Source organism: Ranitomeya imitator, chromosome 1, assembly GCF_032444005.1.
Source record: "Ranitomeya imitator isolate aRanImi1 chromosome 1, aRanImi1.pri, whole genome shotgun sequence".
NCBI lineage: Eukaryota > Metazoa > Chordata > Amphibia > Anura > Dendrobatidae > Ranitomeya > Ranitomeya imitator.
In genome coordinates, this window is record NC_091282.1 from 465,960,417 (window position 1) to 465,978,822 (window position 18,406).

The following is an 18,406-nucleotide window of genomic DNA, read 5'->3' on the forward strand; positions in this document are numbered from 1 at the left end:
GTCATGTTTTCAGGATTTCCTTGTACTGCACAGGTGATAATTTAATCACCAACTCATTATTTGTGTAGGTGATTAAATTATCACCAGTGCAGTACAAGGAAATCCTGAAAACATGACCTGTTTGCAGCCCTCGAGGAATGCAGTTTGACACCCCTGCCTTAAGGTGTCATGTATACATGTCACTCACAGTGTGGGAAAGACTAAGTGCAACACGAATCGATAAGGGGAAGAGAGCCCAACACTAGGGAAGAGAGGAGTGGGGACATCTAGACAGATCTAAAGTCATCCTGTCCGCCCAAAACGTCCCTATATAGATTCTGCACCTATCGCTGAGCAGGAACGTAAGCCCTGCTTAGGGAAGGAAGGGTAGCACTAGTCAATCCCCACTACAACTAAAGACAGATGGGATAGACAAATGGGGGGAACACTTATCTTGAGTAGACTCAGAGAGATAACACAGGCATCCTCAAACAGCACCAAAGAGGAAGATCGTCGACTGCTGTAGCTTCAAGCCTCAATAGTGGGAAATGTAAATATCAGAGGCAATTCACAGCAGCAGGCTGGGAGTCTATAAACACCCAGGTCCAGGTGTATCAATTAGACCTGGAGAAAGGTTGCCACTGGGTCATAGACTAAGGTGTCTAAAAGCCAAACGCAGAGACCTTCTGCAGCTAGGTGCAGTGCGACTGTCTGCAGCTTCTGACATACCTGTAATAATACAATTGATTTTGCCTCCCAATGAATTTAATAGGGTTTGGTACATTTATCTAACTATTCAGCTAAAATCGGGACATTCAGCGAACCAAACCTTGGAAGGTTCGTTCATCTCTAGTGTTATTGTGCAATAACAGAATGTTACACCCCAGCCATTCATTGGTGCCAGCAGTTGTATAGTGAATCTGGCCATATGATAGCGTATGACCATACAATTAAGGTTTTATTACCAGGAGATTATCACTGCAAGGGCTGCATGAGCCCTGGTCCCACCACACCCCATACTCTGATAAGCAGCTCACCATCTATAGCCTATGTACATAAAAGTTGTGGTGTGAGTGGGATTAGCTTTCTCAGCTCTCCTTCATGCTACATCTAAAAGTTCTGACTGTGTCACAACTGCTGCACTCAGTAAACTAAGTAATATATTATTGGATTCAGGGTCTTCTTTCCTACATTATGCTGCTTTCAGATGAGATAGCAAAAACCTGGTGAAAAATTCCGTTTAATGCACTACAGGTATTCATTGTAGTTGGTTGTAGCACAGCCTATCAAGAGGGCTACCACAGCCAGTATAAAAGATGGGTGCCAGCCAGGGAGCGCCATTTTATGTTTGTACAGTGTAGATAGGAGGTCACAGTGGACAACTCATTCCACATAGGGATAGAAAAAGGCCTAATATATGGTACTTGTGGTGTGCTACTTCATTGCTGAATCACATTGAAAATGTACGTGGTAGTCTGAGTTTGTGAATACTAAGCTGAAAATTCAAGCAGGGGCGAACATATTATTAGTTCAAGAAATCAAAAAGCAAGAAAACAGACGCACTATCAGCTCACACCACCAGCTGTAATCCCTCAGACCAGTCAGCGTTCTTTTAAGCCACTACAGAATGCGGTGCTCGTAGAAAACAGGTGAAAGTTCTGCAGAAACAAAATATAAAAGAATACGAGCACTCACCATCCATGCAAAAAGTGTCCATCCTTTATTGAGGCTTCATAGTAAAAAATCCCGTAGAAGCTCAGGAGAGCGAAACGGCCATCGTCGTTGGGAACCACAGGTTCTCCCTGCTATGTCCTGCTTTTTTACTATGAAGCCTCAATAAAGGATGGACACTTTTTGCATGAATGGTGAGTGCTCGTATTCTTTTATATATTACTAGATGGCAGCCCGATTCTAAAGAATCGGGAGTCTAGAATCCATATATACTTTATTTATTCAAATGTAAGAATAATACAATTAATAAATAATAGTAAGAAAGAACAAAAATAATAGGCAGTATATGGAGAAAACACCAAACAAAAGTTCAAAATTGGTGTGAAAATGTCACTGAACCACTTCACAACTAAATATATATAGTTTTGGTAAATGGTATTATCATTTTTTTGACGAAATTCGGCAGGAGCTTGAAGAGCAACGTCACTGGGCCCGCCTCCACGCAGTAGAAACTTGCTGTGAGGTAAAAATTCAAAAATCACACCAAAATGGCGGGCGGAGTGTGTCACAGTACGGCACGTTTCTGATTGGTCGCTCGCAGCAGGCGGCAACCAATCAGACACTGGACACTGTTGACGTCACTTATCTCCGGACATTAGCTCCGGACATTAGCTCCGGACATTAGCTCCGGACAAAGCCACGGAAGTTGGCACAAATTGCAGGAAGTAGTATTCTAGGCAATTATATATTAGATTAGTTCAACCTGTGCAGTCACACAGGGGCTCAAGAGGTAACGGGGTTAATTTCTCCAAAGTAGGTGAAACTTTGCATTATGATGAGCTATTGGACTGGAAAGGACTCATATATTGTTCCTGTCTGTGTCTGCCAGTGGATTCAAGTGCTATGCAGAGAATTGCTGTAGTTGTATAGTCACTCAGTATGACTGAATTTATTGATCTGGAATTTCCTACTGTAACAGCCCTTTAAAAAATTTCCTTTACTCTTCACACTGAAAACAAGGAGGGCAATATTAAAGCCCTCCGTTTTTTCTCTTATGGCTTTTCAGTAGCACAATTCACAGGGAATTTATTGAAAGCCAAAATTTGGGGAACCCAGCAAATTCACATTTAAAAAGATCCCTTCATTTCTAGTGGCAGGGAATTAGAAGGTATATATAATAAATTAAGCCAAATAGAGGAACATTATTTTTTTTTCAGAAGCAAGGATAACCCTTTCAATATGAGACATCAGCCCGTAGCAGTACACGGGTAATTCACTTCTGGTTAATTAGGCTCATAAAGCCAAAATTTAACTAGTTTTTATAGGCACCTGGTATATATTTATATATATTTACTGTACATGTGATACCATCTATTGCATGTTTTTGTACCGATTATCATTCTAAACTTTATATGGAATACAACATTTACATGCAAGCAGATATTTGCAAATGGTAATTCTTTTTCATTTTACCTCTTAGAGTCATCCGCCCGTGCTGCAAGCCATCCACAATCACTAGGCGAACTGCATTGATATTATCGTTATCTACTATTTGAAATTGTTCCCATGTGATTGCTCGAGACTGACCTTCCAAGAGATCGAGACCTAGGTGGCATAGAAAAACCAGGTTCCTAGTTTATTTGTGCAGCAATAATTTTTCAACAGGGTACAATAGAAATGTTACTTATAATTATACTTCCAAGAATTATTCTATATTGATTTACGTACTAACATTTGTAACTCCCCATCCCATTTCATATGGAAATTAGACCCCACAATACCACTTATGGATTCAATTTTGTTTAATCTGCGCCTATGTGATTGGCGCTACCAACAGTTCCCACCACAAATAGGACAGTTAACAAGTCATTTCAAACAACTGAATTTATGGTCTGTAGCTTTCTTTGCCTGGTATGCTTTTTAGTACTTTAGCTTTTGTAAGAATTTTAAAATATGGACATGATTTCTCTAATGGTGACCTTGGGTGAATGAAGAATAGAAGTAATACTATGTTCCCGAGTGTAATAAATGCACATGACCAATGGTGGTTTGTTGGCAACTTATTTGATTTGCAATTAAATGAAAGCCAAAACTTACCCATATTCCAGGACACCCGAGGGGCATTCGTGTCAGTTGTTCTTATAGATATGTGAACTGTGATTGGGGAGCTTCTTTCAAAAAAGAAATCATGAACTTCTAATTCTACCTGAAAAAAGGAGAAATAATCTGAATTCTGAATCGTTACATTATTTTTAAAGCAAATTTTAGCTCAGAAAAGCACTTGTATCCAAGTGCATAATTGTATCCTCATCCGAATCAGAATTGGATACAACTGAATGGATGTAATATTGTAAATATAAAGCATAACATTGACAATGGCTTTATTTTCTCTGATTTGCCGCCAACCAGAGTCAGTATGCCTAATTCTGATATTCTTGGCGTCTGCACAAAGGAAAGCCAAGAAGGGGGTGAGGTACTGTAAGCAGATGTTGGTAAAGCGATTGTTAGTAGATTGTCACCAGTGTCAGGAAAGTGTCTAAAATGTAAACCTGCTGTTGCAGATGCCAATTGTCTGCCTTTATTCTAGTCAACAAGACTCTTCAGATTTTTGAAAACGTCAAGCTCGTTTTCTCATGTAAGACTGTGTAACCATCAAGCGTGTTGCCTCCTTAGGAGTAAAATTGTGGAACTTACACCTGTATTCACCAGCATCTTTCCACCATCCCTAAGCCAGTATGCTACTACTACGGACCACTACATCCTATATTATAAGTAAAGGAGGTCACCATAACCACAACCCACACTCCTATTTGTCAGATTAGTATGGTACATGGAGAATTCGGTAAGAAAATAGTTGTTTAGAAAGAATGTGCCTAAAGTTGCTCATAAATATTGCCTCATATGAATTAATAGTCTGATTTTATTTAATCAGTGTCCATAATTGACAGTGATGTATAAGTTTGTTACCTCTAGATTCCTTCTTTCAACATGGCTACTGTTTGGTGGTTGATATGCTATGAGCATGTCATTAAGATCTTTCCATGTGAAGGATGTAATAGGCTTGGTATGATCATTAAGGTGGGTAATGAATCCGTCACGAGGAGGGTCCGTAATGTTGAAGACTAGTAGATGCTTGCTTGTTTCACTGTCCTCTGCATCAAGTGCCGCAGTTGTAAAGGGAGTGAGGATGAATTGATCCACTTCTAAAATAAACATTGACATGAATGCCGCTTTGGGGATTTGATTGGGTACAGCATCTCGAATGTGAACAGGAACCCAAGCATGTTCAGACTGAAAAACAGATTCATTTTGGTTATATAAAAATGATAGCATGCTAAATATTAAAATCTATAAGCTTATAAACATACATAATTTAAAGAGTTTCCATGGCTTTTACAGCGTGCCAAAATTGGCACAGGTCGGGAAATTGGGCAGTAGAATTGAATGGTAATGCAAACTCTCTTCTATTCATTTGTATCTCTCCCACTAAAGCATAAAACTATATAAATTTGGTATCATCATTGTTGTTATGACCTGCAAAATAAAGTTAATGTTATTTATTCCACAAGTAATAAAAACTAATAAAAAAGTTAGACAAAATTGCAGATTTTTTCTTTTTCTGCACTCTCTAGGATTAAAAAATGTACTCAATACTCAATATACATTCCCCAACAATTACAAAATACAACTAATCCCACAAGAAACAAACCCTTATATGACAATGCAAACTGAAAAAAGGTATTGCTTCCAGAATAAAGTGATGAAAAAAACATAGTTGCTGCATCCTTAAAGGAATTATCTAATCTTTATCAGGAGAATACTGTCCCACAGGTTTCTTGCTCCCTAGGGGACAGTGTGTTCCTGCTTGATTGACAGTTCAGGCCAGCGGTATTGGTATGCTCTCATTTCCTCTTGATTACTTATATGTCCGAAGGAGGGGACCGTAACATCAGCGATGATTAAGCACGGGGCTCATGTGACACAACAACTTCATGTGAGCCCCAGGAACGCGAGTGCCGACACCGCTGGAACAGCGCCGGCATGAGAGGTTACTACAAATGTTTAATATTTTAATGGTGGCAAACATCCAGATTGAGAAGGGGTTGCTGCTGGCTCCTACTTTCTATCAGCGCATGTAACTGAGCAAACAGACATGATGATATAATTACATCTCGTCTGTTGTGCAGCGACTTTATCCACCGGAGCAGAGTGTGGGGGAAACGGGAGCAAGGTGAATATATGTTTTTCTTTTCAAATGTGTATGGGATGTTTGCATTTAGAATGCTATATGGGAGCTCATACTGTATTTAAGAGGCTATGTGGGGACTTATACTGTAAATTGAGAATGGCTATGTTGAGGTTCACATTGTATATAGGACATATGTGGGGACTCAGACTGTATATAGGAGGCTATGTAGGGGCTCATACTGTATTAGGAGGCTATGTGGGGGCTCATATTATATACATAGAGGCTATTTGGGGGCTCAAACTGTATCTAAGAGGCTATGTTGAGGCTCATGCTGTACAGTGGGTACGGAAAGTATTTAGACCCCTTTAAATTTTCCTCTTTGTTTCATTGCAGCCATTTGGTAAATTTAAAAAAGTTAATTTTTTCACTGTAATGTGCACTGTGCACCCCATTTTGACTGAAAAAAATGTACTAATTTTTACAAATTTAATAAAAAAGAAAAAGTGAAATATCACATTGTCATAAGTATTCAGACCCTTTGCTCAGACACTCATATTTAAGTCACATGCTGTCCATTTCCTTGTGATCCTCCTTGAGATGGTTCTAATCCTTCATGGGAGTCCAGTTGTGTTTAAGACTTTCTGCAGTACTCAAGGTTCCTAAGAACACAGCGGTTTCCATAATCCTTAAATGGAAGAAGTTTGGGACCACCAAAAGTCTTCATAGACCTTGCTGTTCTGCCAAACTGAGCAATTGTGGGAGAAGAGCCTTGTTGAGAGAGGTAACAAAGAACCCCAAGATCACTGTGGCGGAGCTCCACAGATGAAGTAGGGAGATGGGAGAAAGTTCCATAAAGTCAACTGTCACTGCAGCCCTCCACCAGTCGGGCCTTTCACTGCAGCCCTCCACCAGTCGGGCCTTTATGGCAGAATGGCCCTACGGAAGCCTCTGCTCAGTGCAAGACATATGAAAGCCCACATAGAGTTTGCTAAAAAACACATGAAGGACTCCCAAACTCATCTGGTCTGATGAGATGAAGATAAACCTTTTGGTGAGTAAGTGGTATGTGTGGAGAAAACCAGGCACTGCTGATCACCTGCCCAATACAATCCCAACAGCGAAGCATGATGTTGGCAGAATCATGCTAAGGGGGTGTTTTTCAACTGCAGGACAAGATGACTGGTTGTCATTGAAAGGAACATGAATGCAGCCAAGCACAGATATATCCTGGATGAAAACCTCTTCCAGAGGGCTCTGGACCTTAGACATGGCTGAAGGTTCACCTTCCAAGAAGACAATGACCCTAAGCACACAGCTAAAATAACTGTTACACTCGGTCTGTTTACTGTACCTCCAGGGGGTCTCCGTCAGGACTCTCGCTCTGTGCTGGCTTCATGCTGTCTGCACACGGCCCCACCCCTCCTCCCTCTCCTGCTTCCTGGTGTGTGGCCAGCAGGTTCCCTGGCAGGGTTCTTAGGCCACATGCGCGCTCGCTCCTGGTCTCTTAAAGAGACAGTGTGCATTTTCCAAATGTTGCCTCTAACCAATGGCGTCTGTTTAGCTATTATTTCTAGCCCTTCCTCCTTCCAAGTATCTACTGTTGCTGACTTCCGGTTCCTGTTATCTTGCGCTTCTGTTTCTGAAGTATCTGCAAGGAACTTCGCTTACTCTGTCTGTCTCCACAGATCTTCTGCTACCAGTTACCCGGTTATGCTGGACTGCATCCGCAGTATCTACACTGGACCCGTCTAGTCCTGCCAGTCCACCAGCCTCACTTCCGGACCACGCCAGTACCCTCGGTGCCAGCTTCTACACCCGGTATCCTCCAGTCGGCTCTGCAATACCCGCTAACCTTGCTGGTCCGTCTGTTCCACTGGGACAGTCGCCACGAGTACGGGGTCTAACTGAAGGTAGCACCCGTGTCCTTCAGGCATTCCATTCTGTCCCTGTTCGAGGGGACTTACTACGGGTGTCTGGGGCTCACGCAGTAACGCCCCCTTCGGAGCCCCCCGGACTGTTGTCTAGTGGTTCCACAACAAACCTTAATAAATACGAATGTGAACTTCTACATCTGTGCCTCCGTTTCCATTCGTTACAATAACAAAGGAGTGGCTTTAAAACAACTCTGTCGCCATTCTTGATTTTCCCAGACAGAGCCCTGACCTTAACCCAATTGAGCATCTCTGGAGAGACCTGAAAATGGCTGCCCACCAACATTCTCCATCCAACCTGACAGAACTGGAGAGGATCTGCAAGGAAGAATGGTAGGGGATCCCCAAATCCAGGTTTGAACTGTGAGTCACCTCCTGGCACTGAGGTTGACAGGGAACTGGCAGTGAGTCATCCACCTACAGTGGACCGGTACGCAGGGGATCTGTCAAGTCGGCCTGCACTCAAGGGATGCTCTGATTTCACAGCCGACACTGCAACCGACTGCCTGCTTAGCTTTCCCGCCTGGACTCTGTCTCTTTTCCCCTGCGCAGTGCTTTTTAACATGGCCCCGCCTACCGCAGTCACATGCAAGGGTCGGTCCTTGTCTGAAAGTCTTTCCCCCGGAACATTGGTGACAGTCTCGGTAGTTCCAGAACCTGTGTGAGAAAGGTATAACTGTTCTTGTTCTTCCTCTTACATTCCCCCTCTCTTTTAGCTCACCATTCCACGGGCGAGAGTTTTCTTAGCTCACGCTGACAATCTTCCAGTCCTTGAAAGGATAGAAGCAGCAATAGATTCAATTGGAGCAAAGGAATCAGGTTGTCCATGGGAAATGTAAGACACATTTTCCCCGTCTGAACCGTTGGCGTTGGATTCTTCCTCTTTATATTCAGCAAGTACTGGCGGAACTACATTTGGAGCATCCAGTGTCTCCTGTTCTTGGTCGGGATCTTTTGATAGGCAGGGTAGTAACATGTTTCGATAGACTATGGGAGTGGGGACACTGTCCACTCCCTCAGGCTGAATCTCATAGACTGGACCCTTAGCATCGACCCTACGCTTCACCATATACGGGTCCTTTTCCCACCGGGACTCCAGCTTATCTCGAGGGTGCCTTTCTCATACCATGTCACTGTCTCCAGCCTATTTAGCATTTCCCGGGGTGGACATGGAAACCTCAATTCTCGGCAGCGGATAAGAATCCCGTACCGTATAGGCGCTAAGTTTGTAGTAATCCAAACAGAAACGTAGCATCCCATCCTTCGTCCGCACCAGCATGATGGGGGCAGCCCATGGGTTCTGACAGAATTACCCCATTCTGTAGCATCTCGGTCAGCATGACTTTTACCTCCTAGTACATTTGGGGAGGAATTTGATGGTAACGCTCTCTTATGGGCGCAGCACTTCCAGTTGGAATCTCATGTGTGATTGCCTTTGTACACCCAAAGTCATCCTCGTGTCTTGCGAATACATCCTGGTATCTTCCCAACAATGCCTTTACCTGCTGTACCTGTTGTGGTGTGAGTTCAGTAAGCTCAACTCTCATCTGTTCCAGGATTCGGCATCTTTCCTTCAAATGTCGAGGGTCGGCTGACAAAGCAGCATCCACGGTCACCATCCAAGGGTCCCCTTGTTTGACAGTCAGCTGTGCAGCCTGAGGTGATATCACCTCTTCTGGCATGCCCAAGACGTGAGCCACTTCACTTCTGGGGGGTAGTATGACATAATTTTTTCCCAAACTCACACAGCATACAAGAACTGCTCTGTCGTGCACCGTAGCTAATGTCTGCGCCACAAGAATTCCCGGCGGTAACTGGTCTGCATTACTAGGCTCGATCTGAACCTCGATGCCTTCCAGAGGGGTACATGCTCGGACGGACAGGGTAAGCACTGTTTGACCTGGCGGTAGGACCCTATTGATTGAAGTTGGGGCAATTACTTTCCCTAGTGTTTTTCCACCGCTGAAGGTCTTTTGGGCTTGTGCCGCCCTAATCAGCTGTTAGAAGACTCTCCTCTGTGGTGTATGGGTACTACATTGTTTAGGGAACCTGTCTGGGGACTCATTAATAAGAAGATTTCTGAACTCTCTCAACACATTCATGCCTAGCGTGACAGTATGTTCATTACTTGCCTCTCCAGCTGTTAGCACCACTCCTTTTCATCCCCAGTCTTTCCCACAGACCACTATATTCATCCAGACCACCCCAGCGACCAGGATAGGCAATTGTTTGGTGGCTGTGAGCTTGATCACTGGTCCCCATTCAGACAGCATCGCTTCAGTAAAGTGCTGGCGAAAGTATACTTCGGGCATTGTGGTACCGTGAGCCACGATCAACCAGACAACGTACAGCTCGATCTCTGCCCAGATGAGGGGGCACATGGAAACAAGATTTGTGGGATGTCTAGTACTCCTTCTTAACAGTACAGGCTCCGGTCAGCGTCCCTCAGGTTCAGAGCCTATCCCATCGGGTGCACCACCAGGCTAAGTGTCCTACTTCTCCACAGTTATACCTGTGTCCTTCTCTGTGGGACATTCTCATCTCATGGTGGGGGGCAGGCTCACGTCAATTTTCAGGTGGGCTTGCAGCTAATGTGGGTACTTTCTTTGAATCAGCCAACTCTTCACGTATCTACTAAATTTCCTTTCACAATTCTTCTACCCATTGGGGTACAGTAACCGTGGTTGCAGTCACCTCCCCACTCCGGACCCTATTTCAGAGAAAGTCATGCTGGATTTTACTCTCAAGTGCTCCCGCAGAGCCTGCTTCAGCAGCACGTCCCGTAGGCCTGTCACTAATTGGTCTCGCACTATGTCAATAGACCCTATGCCTACGAGCAATGGCAGTATGAAGTTCCTGCAGCGCATTCATAAACTGGGTGACCGTCTCCCCCTCTCTTTGAACTCGGCCGAACAGGTGCATTCATAACTCCCCTTCGTCCGTGGGGTCCCCATGCGTCTAATCAAGTATGAGCAAAACTTTATCCGGGTTATCTCTCGCCTGTGGGAGCCAAAGCATGACAAAGTCCCTTGCCTCCCCATCTAGTGCCATCATAGCCAACTCTGCTTCTAGGGCCGGAGTCATAGGATGCATCTTCATCATCCCCCTTATACGTTCAGTCCAACTCCAAAGCATCGTGCTATTCCCAGTAAGCTTCGGAAGGTTACTTAACATAGCCCCAGGGAGATACTGGATCTAGGGCCCCCTCCAACTGCTTGATCTGCCGCTTCCACACCATTGAATGACATTCTGCCGACCACGCCAAATATAGAAATTGCAGGAACGTTGAATGTCGTCACGGACAGGAGGCAGGTCAAGAGTTAACAGGTTTATTAGCAACACGTATACTCAGTGCAGGGAGTGGCAGGACATGGGAGGTGTGTTAGGGAGAAGGGCAGAACTGGGAGCTAGGACGGGGTAGGGCAGGAACGAATGATAGTTCGATAGGAAGAAACAAAGGCAATAAAACTAATCAGTCTGTAGTCTTCTTGATTGCAGCATCTCGGTTCTCCAATGGTGGCACCAACAACAGCGGCACGTGACATCTCAGAGGTGTCTGTAGAGGACGGGGTTTCAATCCACGGAGCGGGTGAAGAGTCTTTGAAGGGTAAGGGGAGTTCCTGCTCTCACGAACACCAAACACTGTGCTCAGTCTAGTACAAAGAACCGACGGAACAAGGCTTTGCTCCCCGGTGTATACAGGTATTTGGCTAAGAGGCTCTGGCCTAGTTACTTGGTTCTCACTGCACTGCATGTACGTTACAGTCTCTGGTTTCAACTGTGAGTCACCTCCTGGCGTGGAGGATGGCGGAGAACTGGCAGTCTGTCATCCACCTACAGTGGACAGGTACGCAGGGGATCTGTCAAGTCGGCCTGCACTCAAGAGATGCTCTGATTTCAGAGCTGACACTGCACGCGACATGGCAACCGCTAATTATTGCAACATATTTTACATTCAAAAAGTCAAAATGGCGCTCTTTCCCTTCCGAGCCCTGCCGTGTGCCCAAATAGTAGATTCCTCCACATATGGAATATCGGCATGCTCAGGAGAAATTGCACAACAAAATGTATGGTCCATTTTCTCCTGTTGCGGAAGTAAAAAAAATTAGGTTTAAAGGAAAATTTTTGTGAAAGAAAAGTAATATTAAGTAAGTAAGTATTTTTTCCTTCCACATTATAAAAATTCCTGTGAAGCACCTGAAGGGTTAATAAACTTCTTGAATGTAGTTTGAGTACCTTGAGGGGTGCAGTTTTTAGAATGGTGTCATTTTTGGTTATTTTCTTTCATATAGGCCCACCAAAGTCACTTCAAGTGTGAGGTGGTCCCTAAAAAAAATGGTTTTGCAATTTTTGTGGTAAAAATGAGAAATCACTGGTCAACTTTTAACTCTTATAACTTCCTAACAAAAACAAGTTATGTTTCCAAAATTGTGCTTATGTAAAGCAGACATGTGAGAAAGGTTATTTTTTAACTATTTTGTGCGATATGACTTTCTGATTTAAAGGGAACCTGTCACCCTCAAAATCGATGGTGAGGTAAGCTCACCATCATCAGGGGCTTATCTACAGCATTCTGTAATGCTGTAGATAAGCCCCCGATGTATCTTGAAAGAGGAGAAAAAGAGGTTAGATTATACTCGCCCAGGGGCGGTCCTGCTCTGATGGGTGTCTCGGGTCCAGAACAGCACCTCCCATCTTCTTTCGATGACGTCCTCTTCTTGTCTTCACGCCGCGGCTCCCGGGCAGGCGTACTTTGTCTGCTCTGTTGAGGGCAGAGCAAAGTACTGCAGTGCGCAGGCGCCGGAATGGTCAGAGAGGCCCGGCGCCTGCGCACTGCAGTACTTTGCTCTGCCCTCAACAGGGCAGACAAAGTACACCGGAGCCGCGGCATGAAGACCAGAAGAGGACGTCATGGAATGAAGATAGGAGGCGCCGGTGCGGACCTGAGACACCCATTTGACCGGACCGCAGCGGGACCGCCCCTGGGTGAGTATAATCTAACCTCTTTTTCTCCTCTTTCAGGTTACATTGGGGGCTTATCTACAGCATTACAGAATGCTGTAGATAAGCCCCTGATGACTGTGAGCTTACCTCACCATCGATTTTGGGGGTGACAGGTTCCCTTTAAGGGCAGAAAAAATTAAAATTTGAAAATTGCTAAATTTTCGCCAAATTTCCATTTTTTCACAAAAAATCGCAAGTCATATCAAATAAATTTTAATACTATCATAAAGTGACAAGAAAACATTCTCAGAATCATCAGGATCCGTTAAAGTGTTCTAGAGTTATGACCTCATAAAGTGACAGTGGCCAGAATTGTAAAAACTGGCCTGGTCATTGAGGAGAAAATAGGCTTTGTCTCAAAGGGGTTAATTTTCATTTTGTTTCATGAGGGATCGCTTACTGATGATTGTATGTTTTCAATAATAATAATGCATTATTGTACCTATGTATGGATAGTGTGAACCTGGCAAACATCTTTCATGCCCTGCCTTTGTTATTAGGATTGGTCCACATAGTACATATTTGTGGCCAGTACACTTCTGTGGAATTGAAACTTAGGCATTTTAATTCCAGTTGAACTTGCTGTGCCGACATCATGGTGGCCGTGGCTCATTGGATAGTGATAATCTTTGTACACTGCTGCAAAATATGTCAGCGCTATATAAGGAACTGGTAATAAAGAAATCATCAGTTAACCTAATTGGAAACTAAAGCAGGAGAATAGACAATTCCCATGTGCTTGATTGGCATGAATGCTGAAAGAACCATTCTTTTACAGAATGAAACCTCTTGTTCTCCCTCACAAACACTAGATAGAAAGTCGCGAGATGCTCTTAGACGTGACCCAGCCATGACTTATCAGAAGTTTTCAATCAGGACTTTTCTACCAAAATGAAGTAGATTTATGTTATGCAGTCCAAATGATTGAGGATATTCCCCATTACTTTGTGAATACACATATTTACTTTGTGCTCTAGCAAATATTTAACAAAGCGCCATCTGGATAAATAACGTCAGTGACAGATGTACGGCTGTGCGAGGAAAAGTAAGAAAACAAACAAACAAAAGAAGCAAGGCCATTATGAATCCAAGGCAATGACGCATCTATTCTTCAATATCCTCTTTTTGCGCCACTCGAGGTATATATATATACATATATATACATTTCTTACACATATATATTCTTCAATATCCCATACTTCAGTTACCATACCGCTACATTTCTTCCTCTATGTTCAATGTCTCATAAGTTGGTGATTTACAATATTCTGTATATATGTATATAGCTGTAATAAACGCGAAATGTAACGTGTTCTAGCGTCCTATGATAAAGGTTCTGTTCTTTGAATTAAAGGAGACGACCGGTTAAAACAAGTTATGACAAATCCATGGGATAGGTAATAACTTCTTATCCATAGGAGACCCCAGCTGGGACCCACACCAATCGGCAGAATGGAGAATTTTTATTCTCAATGGGCAACTTTTATCCCCATTACAAAATGGACCGGCAAGTCAGTGTTTCATTCAATCTATATGGTGCCAAGACCAGTGCACCGCAGCCCTATAGAAAATGATAAGAGCACAGGTCGAGCATTGTTATGGCTGGCAATCAGGCAACACAGCGTGCAGTAATCAGCGCACATACAGAGATCTGGCAATAACCCAAAACAATAGGACGAGCTCTGAGACGTGGAATCTCTGTAGACTGCAGTACCTGATCTATCCTCACACAACTGGAAGCAGCAGTGGATTGCGCCTATCCACTACCTATGCAACTCGGCACTGCCTGAGGAGCTGACTAGCCTGAAGATAGAAATACAAGCCTGACTTACCTCAGAGAAATACCCCAAAGGAATAGGCAGCCCCCACATATAATGACTGTTAGCAAGATGAAAAGACAAACGTAGGAATGAAATAGATTCAGCAAAGTGAGGCCCGATATTCTAGACAGAGCGAGGATAGCAAAGAGAACTATGCAGTCTACAAAAAACCCTAAAACGAAAACCACGCAAAGGGGCAAAAAGACCCACCGTGCTGAACTAACAGCACGGCGGTGCACCCCTTTGCTTCTCAGAGCTTCCAGCAAAAGATAATAACAAGCTGGACAGAAAAAACAGAAAACAAACTAGAAGCACTTATCTAGCAGAGCAGCAGGCCCAAGGAAAGATGCAGTAGCTCAGATCCAACACTGGAACATTGACAAGGAGCAAGGAAGACAGACTCAGGTGGAGCTAAATAGCAAGGCAGCCAACGAGCTCACCAAAACACCTGAGGGAGGAAGCCCAGAGACTGCAATACCACTTGTGACCACAGAAGTGAACTCAGCCACAGAATTCACAACAGTACCCCCCCCCTTGAGGAGGGGTCACCGAACCCTCACCAGAACCCCCAGGCCGACCAGGATGAGCCACATGAAAGGCACGAACAAGATCTGGGGCATGGACATCAGAGGCAAAAACCCAGGAATTATCTTCCTGAGCATAACCCTTCCATTTGACCAGATACTGGAGTTTCCGTCTAGAGACACGAGAATCCAAAATCTTCTCCACAATATACTCCAATTCCCCCTCCACCAAAACAGGGGCAGGAGGCTCCACAGATGGAACCATAGGTGCCACGTATCTCCTCAACAACGACCTATGGAATACATTATGTATGGAAAAGGAGTCTGGGAGGGTCAGACGAAAAGACACCGGATTGAGAATCTCAGAAATCCTATACGGACCAATAAAACGAGGTTTAAATTTAGGAGAGGAAACCTTCATAGGTATATGACGAGAAGATAACCAAACCAGATCCCCAACACGAAGTCGGGGTCCCACACGGCGTCTGCGATTAACGAAAAGCTGAGCCTTCTCCTGGGACAAGGTCAAATTGTCCACTACCTGAGTCCAGATCTGCTGCAACCTGTCCACCACATTATCCACACCAGGACAGTCCGAAGACTCAACCTGTCCTGAAGAGAAACGAGGATGGAACCCAGAATTGCAGAAAAATGGAGAGACCAAGGTAGCCGAGCTGGCCCGATTATTAAGGGCGAACTCAGCCAACGGCAAAAATGACACCCAATCATCCTGGTCAGCGGAAACAAAACATCTCAGATATGTTTCCAAGGTCTGATTGGTTCGTTCGGTCTGGCCATTAGTCTGAGGATGGAAGGCCGAGGAAAAAGATAGGTCAATGCCCATCCTACCACAAAAGGCTCGCCAGAACCTCGAGACAAACTGGGAACCTCTGTCAGAAACAATATTCTCAGGAATGCCATGTAAACGAACCACATGCTGGAAGAACAAAGGCACCAAATCAGAGGAGGAAGGCAATTTAACCAAGGGCACCAGATGGACCATTTTAGAAAAGCGATCACAGACCACCCAAATGACAGACATCTTTTGAGAAACGGGAAGGTCAGAAATGAAATCCATCGAAATATGTGTCCAAGGCCTCTTTGGGACCGGCAAGGGCAAAAGCAACCCACTGGCACGTGAACAGCAGGGCTTAGCCCTAGCACAAATTCCACAGGACTGCACAAAAGCACGCACATCCCGTGACAGAGATGGCCACCAGAAGGATCTAGCAACCAACTCCCTGGTACCAAAGATTCCTGGATGACCGGCCAGCACCGAACAATGAAGTTCAGAGATAACTTTACTAGTCCACCTATCAGGGACGAACAGTTTCTCGGCCGGACAACGATCAGGTTTATTAGCCTGAAATTTCTGCAACACTCTCCGCAAATCAGGGGAGATGGCAGACACAATGACTCCTTCCTTGAGGATACTCGCCGGCTCAGATAACCCCGGAGAGTCGGGCACAAAACTCCTAGACAGAGCATCCGCCTTCACATTTTTAGAGCCCGGAAGGTATGAAATCACAAAATCAAAACGAGCAAAAAACAACGACCAACGGGCCTGTCTAGGATTCAAGCGCTTGGCAGACTCAAGATAAGTAAGGTTCTTATGATCAGTCAAAACCACCACGCGATGCTTAGCACCCTCAAGCCAATGACGCCACTCCTCGAATGCCCACTTCATGGCCAGCAACTCTCGGTTGCCCACATCATAATTACGCTCAGCAGCAGAAAATTTCCTGGAAAAGAAAGCACATGGTTTGAACACTGAGCAACCAGAACCTCTCTGTGACAAAACCGCCCCTGCACCAATCTCAGAAGCATCAACCTCGACCTGGAACGGAAGAGAAACATCAGGTTGACACAACACAGGGGCACAGCAAAAACGACGCTTCAACTCCTGAAAAGCTTCCACGGCAGCAGAAGACCAATTAACCAAATCAGCACCCTTCTTGGTCAAATCGGTCAATGGTCTGGCAATGCTAGAAAAATTACAGATGAAGCGACGATAAAAATTAGCAAAGCCCAGGAATTTCTGCAAACTTTATAGAGATGTCGGCTGAGTCCAATCCTGGATGGCCTGAACCTTAACCGGATCCATCTCGATAGTAGAAGGGGAAAAGATGAACCCCAAAAATGAAACTTTCTGCACACCGAAGAGACACTTTGATCCCTTCACGAACAAGGAATTAGCACGCAGTACCTGGAAAACCATTCTGACTTGCTTCACATGAGACTCCCAAGATCAAAATGTCATCCAAGTAAACAATCAAGAATTTATCCAGATACTCACGGAAAATGTCATGCATAAAAGACTGAAAAACAGATAGAGCATTGGCAAGTCCGAACGGCATCACCAGATACTCAAAATGACCCTCGGGCGTATTAAATGCCGTTTTCCATTCATCTCCCTGCCTGATTCTCACCAGATTATACGCACCACGAAGATCAATCTTAGTAAACCAACTAGCCCCCTTAATCCGAGCAAACAAGTCAGAAATCAATGGCAAGGGATACTGAAACTTAACAGTGATCTTATTAAGAAGGCGGTAATCAATACACGGTCTTAGCGAACCATCCTTCTTGGCTACAAAAAAGAACCCTGCTCCCAATGGTGACGACGATGGGCGAATATGTCCCTTCTCCAGGGACTCCTTCACATAACTGCGCATAGCGGTGTGTTCAGGTACGGACAAATTAAATAAACGACCCTTAGGGAATTTACTACCAGGAATCAAATCGATAGCACAATCACAATTCCTATGCGGAGGTAGGGCATCAGACTTGGACTCTTCAAATACATCCTGAAAGTCCGACAAGAACTCTGGGATGTCAGAAGGAATGGATGACGAAATAGACAAAAATGGAACATCACCATGTACTCCCTGACAACCCCAGCTGGTTACCGACATAGAGTTCCAATCCAATACTGGATTATGGGTTTGTAGCCATGGCAACCCCAACACGACCACATCATGCAAATTATGCAGTACCAAAAAGCGAATAACTTCCTGATGTGCAGGAGCCATGCACATGGTCAGCTGGGCCCAGTACTGAGGCTTATTCTTGGCCAGAGGTGTAGCATCAATTCCTCTCAACGGAATAGGACACCGCAAAGGCTCCAAGAAAAATCCACAACGTTTAGCATAATCCAAATCCATCAGATTCAGGGCAGCGCCTGAATCCACAAACGCCATGACAGAATATGATGACAAAGAGCACATTAAGGTAATGGACAAAAGGAATTTGGACTGTACAGTACCAATAACGGCAGAGCTATCGAAC

General features: G+C 44.4%; 1 protein-coding gene across 1 annotated transcript in view; it reads right to left on the minus strand.

The window, feature by feature from the left end:
- FREM1 (FRAS1 related extracellular matrix 1) overlaps positions 1-18,406 on the minus strand; it is a 375,192-nt gene that overhangs the window by 222,804 nt on the left and 133,982 nt on the right. The window contains exons 6-8 of the mRNA XM_069765123.1: positions 4,618-4,941; positions 3,748-3,856; positions 3,124-3,255 (exon numbers count right to left, since the gene is read on the minus strand). Of these exons, the coding sequence (XP_069621224.1) occupies positions 3,124-3,255; positions 3,748-3,856; positions 4,618-4,941 (565 nt within the window). The remainder of the gene's footprint in view (positions 1-3,123; positions 3,256-3,747; positions 3,857-4,617; positions 4,942-18,406) is intronic.